Source organism: Papio anubis, chromosome 7 (assembly GCF_008728515.1).
Source record: "Papio anubis isolate 15944 chromosome 7, Panubis1.0, whole genome shotgun sequence".
NCBI lineage: Eukaryota > Metazoa > Chordata > Mammalia > Primates > Cercopithecidae > Papio > Papio anubis.
Window position 1 is genome coordinate 97,166,322 of NC_044982.1, and position 15,607 is coordinate 97,181,928.

Genomic DNA, 15,607 nt, shown 5'->3' on the forward strand with positions numbered 1-15,607 from the left:
ACTTGTCACACAAAATAGCTCCCCTGATAGCCTTGGGTGCCACAAGCCCTTGAGCTATTTTTAATCACCTCCCTGTCACTATTATTTTTAAATACAGAAGTATTCCCCAATGAAATCCTAAGTATCAGAAGGCAAATAAATATAAATGTATATATATTATCTGCTCACTCCATTGAGGATAGGTAGGGTGCCTCTTAGAAAGCATTAAGCCTACTTAGACCAAAAAAAAAAAAAAAGAGGAGGAACATTTTGAAAGAGAATAAGAGAAGTAATTTTTCCCCAGCATTCACCAAAACAATATTTTTATTTATACTTATTTATAATTGTTATTCCCCAAAATAAAACTATCAGTTGACTTTGCTTCCTGACTGCTCACCTGCTTATACCTGCCAGGGAATGTGAGCTGGCTCGGGAGGGTGGGGCTGCACATTTGGGTAAGTGCCTCAATTCGGTGCCCTGATTTTGCCTAACATGAAAGCAACAAATGCAGAGATTCTACAATGTTATACTTAAGAAGACCTAAAAACAGGCCAACCCTGGGACACAGAAACAATATGCCTGTTGGACAGTCCATTCCATATGTCCATCTCTAGAAATCGAACAAGGTTGTATTTGGATTTAGCCCAAGCACTGCTGGCTCCATGTGCCACTCTGAGCCTGTGCAGCAAGGAGAACCTCCTCATCTGCTTCCATCAAGTGCAAGCTGCAAAGCTGCAAAACTGCACACTGGCTTTTTGATCTATTTATATGCATCTCCCTAATGCATATATACAGCTTGGCAAAGGTAAAGGAATGGTGCCAATTTATGGTTTTTGTTTCCAAAAGAAATCCTCCCTTTGGCTGGCTGAGAAACTGTCATTGGCATGTGAAGCCTCCCAACCTACATAAGTATTTACCAGCACTGGGGAGGCGACACAACATGCCACACAATAAGTCAGGGGTCCTGCCTTCAATTTTTTGCATAAGGACAGGAGAGGCTTGTCTGAAGCTCTTCTATATCTGCTTCATGGGTCTGGCTCCCTTTAAGTTTCTTCTCCTCAATCATCACTTTGGCCAAAAAAAAAAAAAAAAAAAAATGCTCCTTTCCTACATTTCAGGAGGCGGATGGAAATCTGAACTTGACCGTGTGGTGTGCTGTGCACCCCACGCATGTATAGCTTCAAGAAGAGGATAGTGTGATGTGCCACACTGGAATACATGCTGCTTATGCAAATCATCCCACAAGACATAGCAAATTCTGAGTGCTATCACAGCAGCACTTTGAGAAATGAAACGGCCAAAGGATGGTGTCGTCACAACCGGCAGTGGTTGTACTCACGACCATCCCACCACACTGCACAAGCAACCTTGAAAGCCAGCCTTAAGGGAGGCCTGCCCTCCACAACCTTGAAAGCTACAGTGACCACAGACCCAGGACAAGCCTCATGCACCACTGGAGAGAAGGGGAACTGGTGCTGACACCACAGCCAGCCGAGTTCCAGGGGGACAGCTCTAGGTGGCTCTGTGGATCTACTTTAAACAATTCTCTGACTCGAAAGCCAACAAAGAGATTAACTAATCAACCCCATTGTTTATTTTACAGGTTGGATCGCCATAATTGAATATTACATAATAAACACATATGGGTCCATGCTGCTTAGAAATTTTCATCTTCATTAGGGGAATTCTTTGAAGAGTAAACACAAGACTTCAGGTGCTGTATTTTATAGCTTATATAATCAGCCGAGGGCAGCTCTCCCAGTTTCAACCTGCTTATATTCAAGGTGGTAATTTCTCCTTCTAATCAGCTGAAGTTGGGAGACAAATTCAACAATTAGAAACAGCCTGCCTATTTTACATAAGCCTCTTGCAAAGGGGATGAAAGACAATAGCCATTCCCATGAATATTTACAGTAGTCTTTAAATGAAAAACATCATTGTGACACTTCTCCCTACATCAACCTTGCAAGTGCAGAAATGGAGGTAAAAATAATCACTTCTAACTTCCTCAAGTTCCTGTAGTTACAGGAGCAGTGACTTAGTTTGCCTTCTATTATTTTCTCTGGAACTATCTGTTGAAAGCCTGATCAGCCCCTGCTCATTTCTTCACACTCTGCACAACTAGAAACTTAGGTATCGATGGATGGAGAGCCAGAACAGTCTTTAGAGCTACCAAAGAAAGTCTCAAGGGCTATCTGGACAGGTTCGTTATCCAGACATCCAAAAGTTGTCCCAAAGGACAACCTGGCAGAACAAATGTGGTAGTCACATCACTGCCTATTGGGATGGGCTTATGGGCACAGCCTATTCTCAGAATTTTCAGAGGGCAAAGATTTTAACAAGAACCAATGCTAAGGCTGAGGTGAGTGGATCACTTGAGGTCAGGAGTTTGAGACCACCCTGGCCAACATGGTGAAACCCCATCTCTACTTAAAAAACACAAAAAATTAGCCAGGTGGTGGTACGCACCTGTAGTCCCAGCTACTGTGGAGGCTGAGGCAAGAGAATCGCTTCAACCCGGGAGCCAGAGGTTGCAGTGAGCTGAGATCGCACCACTGTACTCCAGCCTGGGGGACAGTGTGAGACTGTCTCCAAAAAAAAAAAAAAATTAATTAAAAAAATAAGACCTCATCATTACAGTCAGTGCGCTGAGTCCATTACCAGATAACTTAAAATGCCACTTGGGCTATTACATCATGAAAAGGAGAGTACTGAAGAGGCACAACAGGGGTATTTATAAAGGAAATCACGAGGGCAAAGGGGAAACATGAGTTCACACTCCTTCCCGCCCCACCTGCCCCACCCTACCCACCCTACCCCACTGAAAAATGTAGGGCTGGCAAGGCACCATGGTTCACACCTGAAATCCCAGCACTTTGGGAGGTCAAGGCAGGTGGATTACTTGAGTCCCGGAGTTCAAGACTAGCCTGGGCAACATGGTGAAACCACCCCACACCCCATCTCTACAAAAAAAAAAAATAATAAGAAAATTAGCCAGGCTTGGTGGTATGTGCCTGCAGTCCCAACTACTTAGGAGGTTGAGGTGGCAGGATCATTTCAGCCTGGCAGGTCGAGCTGTGATCCTGCCACTGCACTCCAACCTGGACGATGGAGCAAGACCCTGTCTCAAAATAACAACAACAAAAGCAGGGCTTATGGCAGCCTAAGTTACCTTTTGCTTTTAAATATTTTCCATGTGTCTTGACTAGGAGGAATAAGTGCAACTTTTGCCTAAGTCCAGGAAAATACTAATGACCAACTAATCCATGTTTAAAGAGGAACGCCCAGTCATATGGGAAATAACGAGGCTGGTAACACCATTTCCACTAAACAATTGAGCTGCTAAGTCCTCAGTTAGTAAGGGCTTCCATTTTCAGAGGCACTCGACTCAAAACCACAAAGAATGAACCTAAATAAAGAAGTTGGGAGTTACCAACTGCTGAGGTTCTGTGCACATCCACGGGAATGTTTCCAGTCTCTGTGTTGTCACTGGAACTCACGGATGAAGGTTCCCCAGGCTTGCTCACTCCACACCTGTGGCTGCACTAGATTCAGTGCTTTACACACAGTTACTCCCTCAGCAAAGTCATCAGAGTGACCGGGCTTTAGGGCTCTGTGGTCTTCTGAGTACAGATGCTCTCCTGAAGCCTGTGGCATTTGAAGGCAAATCTAAAAACTCACCTAAAACATACACTGCCACCTGATTCACTGAGAAAGGCCCAGTTCCTTCTCTATCCTTTGCAAGGACAGGTGTGACCAGACTGGGGGTAGAAAGGCTGCTTCTAAGACTACAGAAGGAACAGGAGTGGTGTTGTGCAAAAAGTATGTCCATAAGCCGAGATGGATGAATCCACGGGACGGGAAACCAGATTGGAGGAACACGTCCCTTGTTCTGCTTATGAGAAACCAAGAAAAAGACCAAGAGTGGGGAAATGCCCACAGACCTGCTTGCCAGAGTCCACTTAATACTGCAAGAGAAGGCAAGGTGAAGGCAGCAGACAAGGCGTGAGACCTGAGCCACTCTGGGCAACCAAGGCTGAGCTCTGCGGATGCACGTTTTAAACAAGGCTGCCTGGAGGGCAGCATATGTCCACAACATATGTCCCTTTGTCCTCCCCCTCCTGACACCTTGGGCTCCCTTGAATTGGTCACTCAGCCTTTCAGCCAGTGAAGCAGAGCAAGCTTCAGGAGCCCAGATCACCAGTTTAGGAAACAGAAGCCTTGGCCTCACATAATATTCCAAATCCTCAGCTCCCTAGGACGGGCTTTTGTTGGTGCTAATGTCAATGAGCAGTGTTATGCCATTACTGTTAAAGCAACTGTGGAATACCATACCCTATGAGAAGTACTCTATCACATGACTATTTGTTTAAACCTCACAAGCATCTGTAAGATAAGCTCTATCATTATCCCCATTTTTCAGATGAGGCCATTGAGGCTCAGGTAAGTCAAGTTGCCAGGAGCTGGGAAGTAGCAAGTCTAAGTTCACATCCAGGTCTTCCAACTCCCAGTCTAACATTCTTTCCACCTACCCACAGCCTTCAGCACCCAGTGGCCATAGACCACAGCAAGAGATACTGAGGACCTCCCAAAGTGAAGCATGAGGGCACCTGCCCCTCCCAGCCAGTCCTGCCTGCCCTGCTTTAACCTCCTTCAAGTACTCATGGACTGTAAATGATCAACATGAATCACCATTCCTGCAATGGGCTCCTCTCCCATGTGACTAATTTTTACAGCATCTTTAAGATGAAATAGACTGCCATATTTATAAGGGAATAAACAGAATTAGCAACTGATATTTTGCTTATTACTTGCCCTTAAAAACTTTTTACCTCCCAGACAAAAATGTTCATGCAGAATAGGAAACTACTTGAATATGTAATTCACTAAACCAAAACCAAAGTTTGATTGAAATAATTTTATTTCTCATCAGTTGGGGCTACATAGTTATTATGTTTGCAGTAAATATGCATAATCATATTATTAATAATAGTAATAGCTAATATTTCCTGGGCACTCACTATGTGCCAGATATTGTTCAAGGTGCTTTACATGTACTGACTCAGTTCATCCTCACAGCAAAATGGAGGGTGGGTACTATTATAATCCCAGTTATAAAATGAAAAAGTGAGGTACAGAGAGGTTAAGTAAACAGCTCAAGGTCACAGAGCAGGTAAGGGAAGGACATAGGCATGAATCCCAGTTTTCTGACACTCATTGAATAAGCGACAGCTGCCACAGACACTTGCCATTCTCCACCTTGGAACTGTAATCATTTAACTTGGAGTTTTAACCATTAAACAGTAATTTGTCTCATGCTAACACATAAACACTTAGGCTACATAAAATACAAGCGTCTTTGAATCACATCAATTCATTTATCCCATGAACCAAGGGCCATGATTCCACTGTTTTTCCCATTTATATCTATTTTGCAGATACAGACATAGAAACCGAAAATAAAAGTAAACTGAAAGAGCAAAGATGCTATCTTTCTAGCCTACAGATTATCAAAGGCATTTCTGAGAGGCAAGAAAATACAGAGATTTTCTTCAGGGAAGAACGGGTCCCAAATCCGTGTGTCAACCATACAATCAAAGTTACCATTGAAATGTCCCTTTGCACCTTCAAAGAGTATGGCATACAATATTCATTGCATGCAACCCTGTACATGAACACATATGTAAATACGCAATGCATACAGCAATGTACAGAATAGAGTACACATGCAAAAGAGAGGTACTTTGACTCCACTTTAGAGAAACATGCTTATTAAATGATACACGTAGTGAAATCTGCGCAAGTTGGAACTAAAGCCAGAGAAATGCAGCTAGTAGGGAGTTTTATTCTTCACTATTTCTGCATGAAATGCATCTGTATCTTCATCATTTTTGCAATACTACCCTTGTTCATCCAGGCCAATCTGTTAAGAGAATACATTCCGTGATCAAGGCAGCACCTCAAAGTTTGCTTTTAGGTGTGCAAAATAAATTCACAGAGACCCTCTTGATGAGGCTGCCTTTGCACAGCAGTTCGCCAATGACTTCGTGCAAGAAGAAGCCCATGCAGCATAATAGAAAACGCGAATCCAGCAGCACGCAAGATGAGCTGCAAATGCTGGGCAATTGATTAGCAAGGCGGTGCTGCTGCAGAGAGGCCTCTCGGCGATCCTTTTCATAAGGTGTCTAAAATTGAATGAGGGGAAGAGTTAACAAAATGCAGGATAGAGCCCTGGCTCATTTTACAACTAATTCAGTTTCTCCCATTGTTAAGTACACCAACAAAAACTCCTTCAGAAACAAAGATAAATACACAAAGCTGGCTGAAGATAATTTTCAGAAATATCTTTTTCCCTTAATAATTAACATTTTAAACCAAGCTATAAAGGAAAAAAAATCAAGGTAATTTTATTTCTTACTACCTGGGGCTACACAGTAATTATGGAAATGGCAAGGAATTTGTCACTTTGAGTAAGCATAAGTGTATCAAATAATTTGATTAAATAAAATATGGTTACCTTAGTCATCATAGTAATTTGACAAGGACTTCAAAAATGTCTCTCTCTGTTGAAAATGTCAACAGACAGTTTCCTCAGCTGTCTGCTTCTGGGTTGAATATGCAAAAACTCATCTTCAAAATGATGTTTCTTTAGGAAAAAAAAGGAATAACAAATCTAGCAGTTTCACCTCACCCATTAATTGCAAGCCCACTGACTGTTCTCAAGCTGAAAAAGTGTGACTACAAAGCAGTGAGACAGAGCCTCATTAACCACACTCAGTCATCGATGTCATTATTTTGTCACCACAACCTCAAACTTATTTTTCTATAACTCTAAATAGGGAAATGCCTACCCCTTCTTCATAGGAACACCCTTGGTGCCCCACCCAGGAAACTAGACTGGCCTTTTTTCAGTTTTCAACCTGAGGAAATTCGAATGTATTTGTATGTATGCCTCAATCTAATCATCTAGAGGTGTCAGAGGTTTTAATTTCCTGTACACACCCTTATCTACTCCAGTCCTCAGTAATTTGATACCACACAGAAACCTCTATAAGCAGGGCTACCCTCAGCAAGTGGCTTAAAACATTTTAGGGGGTCTCTGCAAAGCACCAATAAGCACAGGCCAAATGACTTTCTCTCCATGCAGTTCTCATATGCCTGCATCTTCTCCAACCAGTCCAAGACTTAAGCACATGTTACATCCTTGCAAACAGGACTGGAGTCACTCGAAGCCAAAACCCAAGTAGAAGAAAATTAAATTGCATTCTCCGTTCCATACAAAATGACTATCAAAGTGAGCAGGCCTCTCCTCTTATGCTGCAAAAATTATTTCATAGCCAGTTAGGAGGTTTAGGTGACTATGATGGACCATCCCTGTGACTATTGGCTTATCTGAAGCATGGTTTCCAGTGAAGACGTTTGTAACTGTAATAGATTTCAGAATCCACAGTTGGCCCAGGTTGTACCTGGGTTACTTTATCTAGATCACTGAGTCTAGCTTTCAGGATCAGTGTCTTTCTGTACTCCCTGACACCAAGGCAAAAGTTGCAGGTCCCCAGCCTAGTCAACAATTGATGGCCTTCTTACATACAATACAGTTTTCTCTTGAGTTTCCTCCCTGGGCAGGTTCTTGGTGGAAAACTAACACATGCATACATACACACACACACATACACACACACACATTTTCTCTCTCACACACACACACAGACACACAAACACACACACACACGAGTCTTCCCTCTCAAAGTTGCTTCTTAAATCACAGGCAACCTTCTGCTTCAGTTCTGCAGTTGGGAAGCCTACACTAGTGTCATTCAGGACACTGGGAAATTTGTCTTTTCAGAAAAAATAAGCAAATGAAACTGCAAAATTTTAAGGCACCTTGCGAGATGAAATAAGAAGGTGGACTCTGGGAATCTAATAGGAAATAATGTCGTTGGCATAGAATTTGTTATCACTCTCCTCTCTGTGAAAGGGAGCATTGCTGGCACTGTCCCAAGGCAAGCCCTTCCTCAGGTATCTGGAAATGCCTCATTAGAGGGGCAGGCTGATTGCCAATGTAAAGATCACACATAACGCACACTTAGCACGTGGATCCTGCCCTGTGGTCCCCTACAGGGTCTCAGGTTTCCTAAGAAAGCCACGATGAATTAAAAGGAAGAAATCTGCCTTTCCTGCAAACAGCCTGCAATATTTCATTCTCCAATTATCCACAGAGAAGTCTTGCATGGCTGAAGGAGCAAACTTTTTTTCCCCATCTCCCAAATAACAGATGAAGAGAAAACTCTGAAGTGGCCCAGAAGAGCAAAGCCCACAGCAAGCTGAGTCAGTCAACCCTGACAAGCCAACTATTTATTTTCATGAGGCTCCGATGGCAAGGCAAAGACGAGGGCAGCCGGGCAAAGCAGAGCCCTTAGAGCCTTATGCCTCCACTCCTAGTAATCAAAATGAATTCAATTTCCTAGGCCTGTCCTCTCCTGGGCCTCCAGCTGCTTTCTGCAAGTCACCTGTTGACTCCTGTTACCCTACCCCACCCAACCAGGCTTTCCATCAGCTAAGGCTAGAAGTGCCAGGATGCCACCACCAGGTGGACCAAATTCCTCCTCTGCCTGTCACTCCCCTGTTCTGGGATTAAAGTCAACCTCCTATCTCCTGGGGCCAGCCCTGCCTCCAGAAGTCCACCACTCCAGGAGTACTCGGCTTCTTAACTTTCTAAAGGAGCTAGGTCATTCATCTAGTTGCAGCCCGGCTTCATTTCTTTGTCAAATCCTTAGATCACTGCAACCGAAAAATAGTAAGCCCGTGCTTTTATCATTCCTGGGGTGAAAAGTTCTGTTGGTGTTTGCCACACATGAATAATGCACTCTACTGATCAAAACTGGTTTGAGGCAAACAAACCGTTAAACTGGAGGCAGCTGTTGATATACTAATTACCTCCTTTTAAACATAAACCCGGTTAGGTATTATGTACTTTGCATATGTCACAGTACAGACCCACATATATTTTATTAATGTGTATTTGCATCTCTGTAATACATGTACTTAAATATTTTAACAGTCAAATTCCCCCTAAGGAAAGGCTGATAAACTGACTCCCAAAACACAATTATCCCCTATCCCTCAAATTCCAAGGGCCAATATGTACTGTCTGCAACTGCATATTATAACTATAGGCACAGTAAGTGTTATTTTATAGAACAGAAAACAAGGTGTGCTTTTGACTACAGGGTTCACTTGCAGTCTACAAGTTACAAATGCACAAGACAGAGACCGGGACGTAAACGCTTTTCGTCTCAGAAGGAGCAACAGAAATGTATTTGATTTTCAAAAGCCCTGAAATTGTCACCCCAGGAACAGAGCTGAGTTTGAAGACCTTCTCTCTCACAACCACCTAACTTACTTAACACCGGAGACCAAGAACTGCTTGTATTTCCCCTTAACAGTGAGCTCTGAGCCTTAAGAGATAGTTTATGAATGGTATAGAACCCCCAGCGTCTGGCCCTCATTAACTTTACCCCAAGGCCAGGAATGAGGGATTAATCATAGCATCAGGATACGCGTGGTTCTATCTCTAGATGTGGTTATTCAATGGCCAAAATCTTGTCCAATTCTATCTCCATCAAACTTGCTCAGGAATACTCAAAGTCTATGACATTTGATTCCAGTTGCGGGTCAATAGCCAAGTAATGATTTAACACTATAAACTCTAAAAAATTTTTTCCCGTTTAGACAGGACTGTACTCAGGTGTGGAAGCACGCTCCCTGGAACTCAAGTTGGGACCACCTGAGGAGGGGAGGCAAAAGCGACAAAGTAGGTACCTGACAGTGCTGAGTCATTACAAGCTGTTTCCTCTGAAATGTGATGCACCCATGGGCCCTCTGAGCATTAACATCCCCTTTCTGGAGGCAAATAAAATACATATTCATTGTGCAAAATGGTGCAACCTTCTGTGGGCGACAGACCACGATGGGGAATTTAGCACTAAGAGTGGATAGCAGGAACTACACAAACTCGCAGCTGCTCTCTAGGTACCGTAACTTTATCGCAGACGCTGAAAGAGGGCTATAGGGATGCCGGGTGGGAATAATCCCCCTGCAGCCCCGACTCAGGTCAGGGCCACACTAGGGAGCATTTTACTCTAAGCTGTTATATCCCCCTGTAATTGGCGGATGTAGAAAGCGCCCGGAGAAAATGATGCATAATAGATTTGTTCTCGAGGAGGATGCAATGGAGAGTAGAGGACGCAGGATGCTAACTGGTTTTTCTTCCCATGTGCGGGTCACCTGCAAACCCCGATTGCTTTCCTCTCCAAGGAGAGCCCTGAAGTCACCGTCTCGCTCGGCTCTTAAGCGGGTGAGAGGAATAGTTTTACGCCCACCTGCCCGCCGCCTCTCGTCCCCCAGCACCCCCAGCCCCAGCAGGGCGCGCGCGAGCTGCTACCGGCATCAACGGTCCCGCCCGCTACCCGCTCGCTGGCAGCCCCGGCCGGCAGCTCCCCCGGCGGCCGCCTCTGAACCACTCGCCAACCTCCACGCCGGACCGAGGTCATGCCCGCCTGCCCCCAGCGCCGGGCGGCCCCCTCCTCGTGCCAGGCGGCCGTTCGGGAGCCGGGCTGGGGAAGGGGCCCACGGCGGAGTTGGCTCAGGGACTCACCAGGTAGGCGCCCACCGTGCCCTGCGCCAGCATCAGGGCGCACTCGGACACCAGGAATATCTTGATGTTGGAAAAGCAGGACACCTTCTTTTTCTTTTTCTTGTTCCTCTGCGCCTCGTCCCCCTGCAGCTCGCCGCTCCGGCCGCCGCCCGACGAGCCGCCCGGCTTCTTCCCCTGCATCCTTCCCCCGCCGCCGCCGCCGCTGCCGCTTTCCCGCTCGCCCCGGGTGTCGGGGCCGCTGCCGGATGGGGGTGCGCGCCTCGGGGCTGCGTGCTGTCCCCGCCCCGGGCTCGCGGCTGCCGCCCCCGTCCTGCCGGGGCTGGAGAGGTGGAAGGCACAGCTCCTCGCCGCCGCCGCCGCCGCGCTCGCCCCTTCCTCCTCCTCCTCCCCCGCCTCCGCCCTCCCCTCGCCTCCTCCTCCGGCTCCGGCTGTGCCAATCACAGGGGCTCCTCGCGCCGCCCGCCGCCGCCGCCGCCGCCTCGCCTCCCGCGACCGCCCGCCGCTGCCATCGTCCGCTTCTCCTCGCCCGCCGGCCGCGCCTGCTCTCACCCCCTCAACCCCAGCCCCAGCCCCAGCCCCAGCCCGGAGGCCTGGGCCTGGGCCGCCGCTGCGTGCCCTCGCCGCGCCGCTCCCCGCTGCCGGTGCGCCCCCGGGGAGGGACGGGAGGCGGGCTTGGGACGCGGAGGGCGGCCCGGCGGCCGAGGCGGGGAGGGTCCGGCTGCCGGGAGAACTGGGGAGACCGGGAGTCCTTGCGGAGTACGGGGGGTGCCCCTGAGGGAGGGAGGCGGCGCCCGGCCCCTAGGTGGCGCTGCGGGTCACGGGGCCCCGCGGCGGAGACTGGCGGCTCTGCGCCGGGCGCGGAGATGGGGTGCGGAGGCGCCCCCGCGGGGCTCGGACCCGGCGCTCGGGAACCCGGATGCCCAAGCCTCAGAGGGCAGGCTGTTCCCAGGAAGGGAGAATCCTGACTACCCAGGAAGGGTTTGGCGCGCGCTCTTCTCCGCCTGGGGATTTCTGGGGACAGATGTTATGCTCTGGGCCTTGGGGAGGTGCCAGAGGTCAGAGCTGCTTGAGGCTTCTGCCGCCTGCCGGTTTCTGCCCCAGCTCTCCCTGACCACAGAGGGTGTTGAAAAGGCCCCAGACCGAAAAGAGAGAAAGGGGAAGTTAGAGGAATACGTCGGGAGCCCCACGGACTGTTGGTGCCCCAGCCTCAGTGTCCAGGCGCTGCAAGATCGCCGCGGCCCTCTATCCGCCCAGGGCCCAGTGGCTGGAGCGCACAGAAAGCGGCCAGCCACAGGCCTGCTGGGTCCCCACCCTCCCCTGGCTCTGTGGCCCTGGCCACCATCCTCGGCCTTGACCTGAATGCCTGACCCATGGCAGCCGCTCCTAATTACTCCCCACTCTCACCGTTACCAAGGAGGGTGGGCCACAGGGCACTACCAATAGGATCTGCTAGTTGTCAACTGCAGCGTTTGGAAGCTGAGAGAAAAGCTCAGAGGACTGGACAGGTACCAGGAAACAGCACCTTCCACCTGGGCCACTGGGGGACTCAAGGAATCATTTAAAATGTTTTCCTTAATAAGTGTGTCAAAGGAAATGACCCACTCTCCCAGGCTCCTGTGTCTAAATGCAGGCTCAACTTCAAAACTGAATAGCAATGAACCCTACCATATTTTTCCTTTCTCCCGAAGAACTTGAATGAGAATAGAGGGTGTAATGGTGGAGGTGTTGTTTTGCCATGGCATTTAAATATAAACTGCTTCATCCTTCTGTGGCTCCAGACATGATCTCACCCAGGTTTGGTGTCGCTTTGAGATGCCCCCACCTTGTCTAGGCCACGTCCTATCTGAATTGGCGCCCTCCACAGAAGTCTCTTCCCATTTTCCCCACTTTCTGAATCACTGGCCACACCATTCCCGGCCAGTCCTATAATGAGAATCCTTACTGTCCCCTCCTTTCTTCCCCACACCCTCCCATTACTCGGAGCCAACTTTTCTACAGAATCTTTATGTCCCCTCTTTCCCTCCCCATCACTTTGCATCATGGGGTACCTCCCCACTTCCTCCTGAGAAGACCCTTGACAAGCTAGCTCTGTTCCCTGCCTCTGTGATGATGAGCTGCAAAGCTGAGCTGAGACTTTACTTGTCTATAAATGGTGACCCCATTGCTAATGAAATGTGCAGAGTGCATTATAGTCTTCAACTCTTATTTACGTTCTTTGTACTAAAAAAAAGCTAATGTTTACTGTGTGCTTATTATGGCCAGACACCATTCTCAGTGCTTCAACCGCATTTACAATGTAAGCCTCACAACAATCCTCTAAACCGGATACTGCTATTAGCCTTGTTTTACAGATGAGACAACTGAGGCCTAGAAAGGTTAACCTGATCAATGTCACTTATCTAGTAAATGGCCAGGCAAGTCTTTGAAAACCAGGGTGTCTGCCATCATAGCCCAGGTTCTTTATAACTACATACATATTATCTCATTTATCACCCAGTGTGGTTTGTCTCGTGGGGAGGCTGGGACTTATGTTGTTCCTCTTTTATAAAGCTAGAAAGGGACAGAACTTGCCTCCATGTCCAGCCCCTTTTTTTTTTTTTTTGAGATGGATTTCACTCTTGTTGCCCAGGCTGGAGTGCAATGGTGAACTCTCGGCCCATGGCAACTTACACCTCTCAGCGATTCTCCTGCCTCAGCCTCCAGAGTAGCTGGTATTACATGCATGTGCCACCACGCTCAGCTATTTTGTATTTTTAATAGAGACAGGGTTTCTTAATGTTGGTCAGGCTGGTCTTGAACTCTGACATCAGGTGATCCACCCACCTCAGCCTCCCAAAGTGCTGGGATTACAGACATGAGCCACCACACCCGGCCAGCCTTTTTTGTTCTATACCACAATGCCTCATGTACACACTGAGAAAGGCACCAATTTTTTCAGCTTAACCATTTATTTTAGATTAAAAAATTAGCTGTCTTTAGAGAAATCACACACTTTTGCTGCCAGATAAAGGATTTCGGATTAGGGTTGTAGATTCTTCCTATAATTAATGGTAAGCAGCCATGAAAGTAATCCTGTGCCTGAAGCCTTAAGAATCGTTAAAGTCAGCCTCAGGGAAATTAGGCTGCAGCCTCACAACAGTCAGAAAGAAGGAATTTAACAAGTTCAACTCCCTTCCTTCTTTGCTCATCCTTTATTTACTTGTAGATCAGGGCTCTAGAGATGATAAGGTGGGTTTATGAGCACCAGGTGCTTCTGCTTGGCATTCCCCTAGCCCAGTGTGCAGACAGAGGAAGCAGCATAAAAATAGTAAACACGCTTGTATCAGTACAGCACGTTAATGCTTATGAAGTACTTTCTACATTCTATATCTCAGCTCACAACAGGGAGAGCTGGTCTTATTAGCCCCATTTTTTCTCAAAAGAAAGGACAGCAGGTTGGTTTTGGGAGCTCACCACCAGCAGGTGGCAGGAATTGAGTCTACATTTGCCACCCCAAATTGGTGGGAGTGAGAGGTGAAGCCAGCTGGACTTCCCCGGTCGGATGGGGACTTGGAGAACTTTTTTGTCTTACAAGAGGATTGTAAAACACACCAATCAGTACTCTGTAGCTAGCTAGAGGTTTGTAAAATGCACCAATCATTGCTCTGTAAAAATGCATCAATCGGCACTCTGTAGCTAGCTAGAGGTCTGTAAAATGGACCAATCAGCAGGACATGAACGGGGACAAATAAGGAAACAAAAGCTGTCCCCCTCCCCCCGCTCCCCCCCCACGCCCGCCCCAGCACACTGTGGAAGCTTTGTTCTTTTGCTCTTCACAATAAATCTTGCTGCTGCTCACTCTTTGGGTCCCTGCCACCTTTAAGAGCTGTAACACTCCCCATGAAGGTCCACAGCTTCATTCTTGAAGTCAGCCAGACCACGAACCCACCGGAAGGAACCAACTCTGGACACAGGAGCACCAAGGAGGAAGGGAGAGAGGTAGAGGGGGTTTAGCACTTCCATAAACTGCAGTGCCCCCTCCAAGGAGCCTCTGAAATAGTTGACACTCGTGAGCAGCAAAGCCAACAACTTAAACCCCATTAAAGGCCTCAACTGGGCTTCCTTAAATGTTGCCTTGGAGAAATGCTGTAACCACCACTTGCACTGGCCCTTTTTCATTCATCTCTCCCTCTAGCGGTGGGTGGTGAATTTAGGAACAGGTCGGTATTATGAATGACTCTAGAACCTTTATGATTATTTCAGCCTCTCAACTACTTTCTGGACTAGATGACTTTTCAAGATGAAAATATTGCTAGCTAAGGCTGTGGTTCCATGATTCCTTACTTTGCTGGCTACTAGAGGTATTCCAAACATTGAGAAGCCAAGTAATGTTAAAATCTGATGTAGGGAAGCAAAAAAGAAAGTGGGGCGACTTGGGAAGATAAACTGGCTTTTGGTTCGCAAGATATTAATAAGCTATAGGTAAATGCTTAATGATTAGGATTTGAAGAACTTTTCTCCTTCATTTTAGAGAGGACCCTCTGTTCATTTTGGTAGGAGAGAAGTGGGTTAACTATATGGTCGTGGAAAAAAACAACAATATCTTCCTCTGTTACTGGGCTGTGGAAGATTTCCCAGCAAGCAGCTTCAATGTAATTCAACACAATGAGAAATTGTTGTTCAAGTAATTCACATGAAGCATCTTTTGCCAGCTACAATTTCGTTCACAGGCAAATACAAAGTTGAAAAATAAATGCAAAGAATGATTTCTGATTGTCACTGGGATGGAAAATAGATGCTTAGATTCTCACCCTGTGGATTTTTTTTTTTCTGAAAATGCACCAATCATATATTTTGTCCAACCAAGGATAGAATTGGGGCTAGGCCAACTTCTTTGGCTTGAAACTAATATTTGGGCTGAGTTGAAGCTTATTTTCTTTTTCTCAGAGTTTTTCTCTCCCCACCCCCATTTTCCAATTAGCCTGATCCATA

The 15,607-nt window shown here is 46.9% G+C and overlaps 1 protein-coding gene across 7 annotated transcripts in view; it reads right to left on the reverse strand.

The window, feature by feature from the left end:
* Positions 1-11,032, reverse strand: part of SLCO3A1 (solute carrier organic anion transporter family member 3A1) — a 350,365-nt gene extending 339,333 nt beyond the window's left edge. For all 7 annotated transcript variants that reach the window (XR_002523199.2, XR_001904587.2, XR_004185004.1 and 4 more), the window contains exon 1: positions 10,637-11,032. Coding sequence is in view for 4 of the 7 variants with exons in the window: in XM_017960938.2 (XP_017816427.1) it covers positions 10,637-10,816 (180 nt within the window). In the remaining 3 variants the exon portion in view is untranslated. The remainder of the gene's footprint in view (positions 1-10,636) is intronic.
* Positions 11,033-15,607: the final 4,575 nt, after the last annotated feature.